This window comes from Musca autumnalis, unplaced genomic scaffold, assembly GCF_047663935.1.
Source record: "Musca autumnalis isolate F117 unplaced genomic scaffold, ASM4766393v1 scaffold_4, whole genome shotgun sequence".
Classification (NCBI taxonomy): Eukaryota; Metazoa; Arthropoda; class Insecta; order Diptera; family Muscidae; genus Musca; species Musca autumnalis.
In genome coordinates this window covers 245693910-245702009 of record NW_027411977.1, presented here as the reverse complement: position 1 = coordinate 245702009, position 8100 = coordinate 245693910, and the positions used below count along the sequence as shown (strand labels likewise).

The following is an 8100-nucleotide window of genomic DNA, read 5'->3' as shown; positions in this document are numbered from 1 at the left end:
GCCCTGTGAAATGCATCGACCACCACAACTTAATGTGGTAGCTTCCAAAAATAATTTCCAACACTGTTACACCAGGTGTAAGTTGGCGGATTTAGAACCGTCTTTTGTTCCAACCCGTTTAGCAAACTCCCTGCAGTAGTAAGCTCCACATTTGCCTCCGAAACTGAAATACTTCAATAACTAGGAGTATGAAGCGAATGAGAATTATTTACCGTAGGCAGTGACAACGAGTGTCGCAAAAATACACTGGAGCGAAATTTATCATTGTATGGTCTATTACGGCGTGAGTGTCAGGTAGAAATAGTAGGATGCAGTCAAAGCGCTGACAGTGATGTGGGTAGTTGATAGTTGTTGTTGTGTTATGTACGTGATTATATTGTCACGTTACAAGACCTTTGGTGGTCTTCTGACTAGAGCAGACTTTCAGTGGTCTTTTATCCAGACCACTAGTTGTCTTCTAACTACAGAAGTCCCAAAGTGATCTCCTAAATAGCGTTTAGCGTTTTACTGTACACAGAAGTCCCTTAGTGGCTTTCTGCCATTAGAAGACCCTTAGTGGTGTTCTATCCACAGAACACCCCAAGTGGCCTTCTTCAATCCGTAGAAGAACTTACTGAAAACTCTTGGAGCTTTCCTTCCTTCCCTTAGAAGTCTTCTAGATATATTCTAAACATAGGAGACCGGTGTTCTAAACATAGGAGATCCTTAGAGGTCGTCTAAACATAGAATACCCCTAGATGTCTTATGAGCATAGAAGACCCTGAGATATCTTCAAAACATAGAGGAACCTTAGTGATCTTCTATCCATAGAAGGCCCGTAGAGGTTTTCGATATTTAGAAGCATTTTTTAAATACAGAACCACAGACCCATAGTGGTCTTCGTTATGGGACTTATATCCGTAGAAGGACTTAGTGGTTTTCTGTCCACAGAAGGCCTTTAGTGGTCTTCTAAACATAGAAGAGTCTTTGTAGTCACCCATCCATAGAAGACTCTAGGTGCATATCTAAGCATAGAAGCATTCTGTGAATCGAATACCCCTATTTGTTTTCTATGCATAGAATCTCATAGATGTATTCTGAAAACAGAAGACCATTAGAGGTTTTTTGAACATATAAGACCCTCAGAGGTTTTCTGAACATAGAACACCCTATAAGTCTTCTAAAAACAGGGTCTTCTGTGGTCTTCTATCGATAGAAGTCTCCTAAGATCTTCTAACTACAGCAGGCCGAAAGTGATGTTCTATCTACAGGAGGTCTTCTACCCATAAAAGACCCTTATTAGTCTTCAATCTACATGATACCCTTGGTTGTCTTCTATGTATAGAAAACTCTTAGTGGGCTTCTTTCAATAGAACACCCTTAGTGGTCTTCTATCCATAGTAGACCCTTATGGAAAGCCCAAAATGATCTTCTACCTTCAGTAGACCCGAAGTTGCCTCTTATCTATAGAAGTCCCTTTTTATAACCTCAGTCTTTAGGCTAACCTCATCGTGCCCCTTTGAAATAATGGTTTTAGACCCTAAGTACCTTTGGGTGAAATTAGTTTCAGACAATCTGTCCGTCCGTCTGGCTGGCTGGAGCGCACTACAATTCCCGAACGGATCAACCAATTCGCTCCAAAATGTGGCATTCGTAATACTTCTTTCCACTCATGTACCTTCCCACAAAAGTTCAAAATTTGTCCTTAAAATGGTTCGCACGATTACTCTCGAAGGGACAAACCGATTTGGTCCATACATTGCACACCGTACCAGACATATATCATTTTGAAATATGGACTATATCGGTTTACTCCTTCGGGAACCTCCCACATCAAATTTTGAAAAAGTGCTGTTAAGGCTTCCTTTCGAATTGTTATGATTTCTTTCCAACAGGTTGACCCTATTACGGCGGTACAATCATTTTAAGAGCAAAACCATACTTCCAGAGAAAACCCATACGGCTACCAGGTTTAGTAGCTGGTGCGCACGACAACTCTAGAATCAGATTTGACTACTCCTTGTAGGTTTGTTTACAGCTATATTATGTTTTTCTTAGGCAAGTCCAGTTCCTGATCCAAATACTCTAAATTATACGGTAAACAACTAAAATGACTGGTGGACACAATATCTATCGAAAGGAATAACTTTCAAATTATCCCATATCGTACCAAGAAAATTTTTTATTTATTTTTTAAAAACAAAGCACTTTTTACCCACTGAAACATCAAGAAAACATTTTTTTTATTTGCTGACAGATTAGACTTTACACATATACCAAAACTTGTTTAAAATTAAACTTTTTTCATCCATAAATATTTTTTTGAAAAAAAGTGATTTTACTGTTCGAAAAATCGAACACCAAATACGAAATGGGTTAAGATCGACTTCCAAAAGGGTCAATGCGGTCCATTCCTTAAGGTACCCCCTACGCAACACTTTTGAGCTCTAATCCAAATCCAAATTTTTGTTGTCAAGTTGATAGGTCCAGATATGGCCACAAAATCCTGAAAAGTGCCTAAATACATAATTTTCGGGGAAAAGGAATGTTAGTTGTGTAGCCGGTATTCGATTTGTCCATAGAAGAAAATTTCAATTAAAACTTTTTGTCTTCTAACTGCGAAGTCTAAAATTTCCATCCAAATCTCCTTTATTTCTCTAATCATTTATCTAACCACGATAATTCCTTACGCTTTCAATTCAACATTATCTAATTCCAAATAGGTGGACATTTTCTCAGCAACCTTTCCATTGTTTTTCAATGACTTTAGCCACTCAACGTATTCCGTATCAATATCGGATTCAATAGCACCTTTCACCAAGCATTGGAGATAAGTTTTGGATGGCAATCGTTCGGCTGGTATTTCTTCCATAGTCATTGATTCAAAATCTTTTTCAGGCTGTTCGGTTAATACGTAGAGACGTGACATGATAATGGTGCCATTTGATTTCAAAGTAATTGGCACACTTTTTGCTTCATATATGCCGTCGTAAACACCCTCTTGGCTGAAAGAGAGATAAGATTGCTGTAGGTAATGTGTAAATTATTTGAAATGAGATTTTACTCACTCATCTATATCATCAAGATTAGACAAATCTATCTCCCATACTGTACCCCAAACAGTGCGATTTGGATGTGGAACCACGGTAGCTGGAGCACCATCCCAATTTGAAGAGTAGTCATTGAAATCTAGGCGATAGTTCTGAAAATATAGACCAATTTTAAGGACTTTTCACAAAGATATCAAAATTAGTAGAGGTCATGTTTGCAATACTGGAGAAAAGTTTTTATTTCTAGGTCCATACTGAAATGAAGACCAAACGTTAGTGTCAAAAGAAAACTTTATTTGGAATATGTATTTAATGTCATCTGTCCTCTTTCAGAAATTGTGGTTTTCATTGTTATAGCTACCTCCATCAACACTTTTTCATCCTTTGATATTCCTTCGATTTTCTCCCTTTTAATTCTTACCTCCAATTTACCAGGTCCAATTTTCACAGCTGTTGGATTTTGTATATGTATCCGTTTGGTCAACATATTACTGCCAAATCCAAAATAGTAGAATTTATCACCGTGTACCTCTGGCATCTTTCGTATTTCCTTCATTTTGTCGGTTGATTCTGTGCGATAACATGAAAAAGATGCTACGCATAATAGAATTATTAAATTCGTCTTTAGTAAATTCATTGTTGTGTTTGATTGCGAATTTGCTTGTGCGACCGTTTGCCTAGAGAGTATGTCTTTATTGTTTCAATTGAAAGTGATGACTGATGTGATGAACATAAAGGCTTATTTTTTCAATTATTTATTACAACGTTATGATAATGAAAGTTTTAGAGGGGAAGTATGCCAAGTTAAGTGAATGAAATTGAAGCATATTTTAAATAAGCAAGGGTCAATATACAAAACTAAAATTATACCTTCAATACCTGTGTTTAGTTGCGTTGGTATTTTATTCTTTTTCGACATGTGTCTAGATGGATGCAAGATATTAAACTGAAAACAACATTTTAAATTTTATATTTAAGAGTCTAGTTTTCAATTTGGCAATAACAAGTTTTAGAATAATCACTTATTATTATTCATAAATTAAACAATTTCTCATTATTTCATATATTTCTCATTATTCATAAATTAAACAATTTCTCAAAATACCAATCAGCTGCATGCAGTTTGTTTATAATCCAGAATTTTCAATTAAAATCTATACACAAATAGCCCAAATGCTAATGAACTCTTTTCGCTGATAAGAGCCGAACCAAATAATGACGTATCAGTATAAAACAGAATTTCACACATATCACGAAATTCTGCAAAATTATTTAATCAATTACGTTGTGTGAAATTATTTTACAAATAAAAGTTCAGGTGATGTTATAGGTTGGAAGAAATGTGTATTCTTGGCAATGATCTGAAAAATAAATATTTGTCATGTCATAGAAGGCCCATTGGTCTGCTCAACTTTTCTTTTATGAGAAGTAATTTTTGTGTTTTATGAAAGGACCTATTGTACTTCTATGAAAGACCTTACAGTATTGTAAGATTATTTCTACTGGTTTTGTATAACTAGACCAACTGGTCGTTTAGAGAAGTGCTATTGTTCTCCTATAGGCAAACTTGAATTTCTATGAGGAGAACTAGGATGAATACTAAGAGGAAAGGTATTGGCTTCCTAATAGAAGACCTTTTAGAGGACTGATGAGGAACCACGAGTCTTTTGAGAGGAACTCTACTGTTTTTATACCCTACACCACTATGTGGGGAGGGTGTTATAAGTTGGTTTTAGTCCAAAAGTTTGTAATAATAATGGTTGTAGACCAATACTTATATGGGGAAAATTTTAAAATCGAGTTTTGCATTTAAAAAAAATCCAAAAATTTTTACCTACATCAATGATTTGTGGTACATAGATGAAAAAAATCCTCATTCCAAATATGTTTCTCTAACTAACATTGGCCATTGCGCGCAAAAATGTGACCGTTTTAATTTAATATTTAGAAATAAAATCTAAACAATCGCGGCTTGATGTAATAAGTAGTTATATCTACCCTGTGGGAAGCAATGGGTCATGTGTCGACATGTCACCACTTTGTCTTCTATTATGGTGACAAAGTCAATACATTGTCAACATTCTGTCACCAATTTATAGTTTTACCTTAATAAGAAGAAGCATTGTTTAAATTGTCAGCTTATAGCCCAACGATGCATCTTCTTATTTTTTGTTCATTTTCTTAATTGTTTGGTGTAAAATAATTTTTGCTGTTCGTGAAAAAAGTGTTTTTTTTTTTAAATCAATAAATAAAATAAGGTATATAATTTTAATAACAAGTATGAGCAAAAGAAAGTATAAAAGACATGTGAAAAAATACACAGTTCTATATCGAAATATGAATTCTGAGGCTGCTAACAACATTTGTGGCGATTCTTCGATGGATTATTTGGCAAAAATCGATTGCGAGGTAAGCAAATTAAAGGACATTTTGATTATTTATGTTTATTTATACATGTTTATTCTTTTCAATTCCTAGATTTTATATCAACATTCAGGGAATCGCCTGATAAAACGTTAAGTGCAGCAGAAGAAGAAATATTTTAAGCAGACGAGTCGCACCAAGTCTTATAGCCAAGAAAATAAAAACAGGCGATGATATTCCTGACAATGAAAACGTTTTTTTTATTATTTAAATGTTAAAATGTTTAGCCAGCCTGGAAAACATTGGCTTTATTTACTAATTGTGTGCTTGTGTGGAATCTTTAGCTTAGCCATTTATAAAGATAAAAGGACTTTAAGGGGTTATGGCCACTTACAAATTTTACAAATCAAAAAAAAATTTATTGACTCATTTTGAAGTACAGGTAGAATAGAATATGTCGCAAAAATTTCGAATCGATCGGACAAGAATTAGCTGAGATATGAGCGTTAATTTAATTGTTCCACAAACATCCCATACGGGAAAAGGGAGACTTCTCTCATACCAATGAGTGCACCCCAATTCATATTAGCTCAATGATAAGGGACCTACTGTTTATTGCCGAGTCCGAACGGCGTGTCCTAAGACACCACTTGTAGAGAAGTTTTACATGGCTGAAATACTCAGGAAATGTCGTCAACATTACTGAGGTGTATTTTGCCACCGTTGAAATTTTTGATGTTGCCTGGCCGGGGAATCGAACCCACGACCTTTAGTGTGCAAGGCGGGTGTGCATACCATTGCACCACGGTGGCACCCAAGAGCGTTAGAAAGAGATAATTCATTGTGGTTTGTAACATCGATGTTTGAAACGCTGTTTTCTCAAAAAGCCATTTTGGAACGCGGTGCCCACTGTAGCTCGAAAACAAAGGATCCGATCTTCATATGGTCTTGTGGGATTATAAAACATATAAAAAGCTTGTACTTAAGCGAGAGACTTTAAAGACGTATTTATTGCCAACAATCTATCAATTTTTTAGTTAAAATCGATATTTTGATTTTGATAGTTCACAATTTTTATTTAAAAGTTGATATTTTTGAATTCCGTTTCGCTTAAGTACAAGATTATTAGGTTTTTAATGATCCCACACAAGCATATGCTGATCGGTTTATTCGTTTTCGAGCTACAGTGGGCAGCGAAAACGGCTTTAGTAAAACCAGTGTTTCGTAGGCGGCCATTTGTCAGAACAATGTTAAATTTTTTTTCAACCAAAAAAAAAAAAAAATCATAAAGATCTATCAGATGAAAACAAAATCTTCTGAACAAATTTTTTAGATTTGTAAAAAATTCATGAAAATGTCATTTTCGTGCTCAATAAAAGGCCATAACCCCTTAATACGCAATTTGTACTTTTTTAACATTTTCAATATTATATGTTTTTTCTTAATTAAAATATACTATTTAAACAAAAGTGTAAGTTCATCGTCTTATTAAATGTCCTATATAATTTTTAATCTATGAATAGTTCCAAATAGTCCAAAAAATTTAGTAGTGTAAATCTGGCACTATTGACTCACTACCTCCAATGGCTCTATTGACTTACTACTTCCAATGTCTCTACTGACTCACTACATCCAATGTCTATACTGACTTACTACCTCCAATGTCAACACATGGCCCTACTGACTAACTACTGACATACTAGTTCCAATATCACTACTCACTTTCGAATGACACGTTAATATAAAAATGTCTACAGTTTGTCAGTAGTACTGTTGACAATGTCAGTGGTAAGTCAGTATAGATTCACTTCCAATATGGCATAAAAAATAGGGTAAATGCTAAAAGGACCATGAAAACGCGACAATATCGATTAGTTGTCAATGAGAGCCGTACCTAAAATTTTCTGAGCGACTTTTTTGCAGAACATGTCGGAGCTGAAAAAACGTCATCTTGTGGTACTTTTATTGCGGTTCTTGAAATAAAGGACGACAAGGACATGGAAGGAAGCGAGTTAGAAGGTCGAAATATTCTACGAAAAATATCGTCATTAGGTTTGATTGAAGACATGTCATACAAAAATAAGCCTAAACAACAGCGAACTAAGATATAATGCTAATTTTTGATGGCTTATAAGGTCTCCAGTGAAAAATTAATCACGCCATAACGCAACAGTTCGACAAACGGCGGATCTGTCCTTTGGCGTTCTGTATATGAAGAAAAGACAAAATTTTTTAGTTTTCCATAAAAAAAAAAATTTAAAATTTTATTTTAAGCTACATGAAAGATTTTTGGTACATAGATTGGGAAAAAAATCCCATTCTTAAATCTGTTCGAGATACTAATTTTGGTTGTTGCGCGCAAAAATTATGGCGGTTTCAATTCTGATAAAAAGAAAAAAATCTTTAAAAGACTCTAATCATTATATTGAGAAACTCTCTTAATTAGGGGCTCCCTACGTAATATATGATTACTGAGGCCCAATAACATTAGTGAAAAAGTTTTAAATTTTCGCGGAAATTGAGAAAGAGTTAACAAATTGGCACTTTGCAATTTGTTTTAATAAAATTCAAGCTGTTTACGCATCCTAAAAATATTTAAAAAAATATGTACGTAATCTAAACATCGCGATGATTCAAATGAAACCAAAACTATACAAATCCGTTTAATGGTTTGCATATTATAGAAAAAACAAAAAGATATATTGAG

At 34.6% G+C, this 8100-nt stretch overlaps 1 protein-coding gene across 1 annotated transcript; it reads right to left on the bottom strand.

Moving 5' to 3' along the window:
- Nucleotides 1-2187: 2187 nt before the first annotated feature.
- Nucleotides 2188-3748, bottom strand: LOC141401191 (gamma-glutamylcyclotransferase-like). The gene is made up of 3 exons (XM_073981170.1): nt 3451-3748; nt 3048-3181; nt 2188-2984 (listed from the first exon to the last, which is right to left on the bottom strand). The coding sequence occupies exons 1-3, from the start codon at nt 3664-3666 to the stop codon at nt 2666-2668; spliced, it is 669 nt and encodes a 222-aa protein (XP_073837271.1). The 5' UTR covers nt 3667-3748; the 3' UTR covers nt 2188-2665.
- Nucleotides 3749-8100: the final 4352 nt, after the last annotated feature.

What these genes read in the sequence shown, in the direction of transcription:
- LOC141401191 (XM_073981170.1), bottom strand. Translation starts at nt 3,666, where the DNA reads ATGAATTTACTAAAGACGAATTTAATAATTCTATTATGCGTAGCATCT. An exon ending in TTGGACCTGGTAAATTGGAG is followed by an intron (nt 3,182 to 3,450) that starts GTAAGAATTAAA and finishes CTATATTTTCAG; the next exon opens with AACTATCGCCTAGATTTCAA. An exon ending in AATCTTGATGATATAGATGA is followed by an intron (nt 2,985 to 3,047) that starts GTGAGTAAAATC and finishes TCTCTCTTTCAG; the next exon opens with CCAAGAGGGTGTTTACGACG.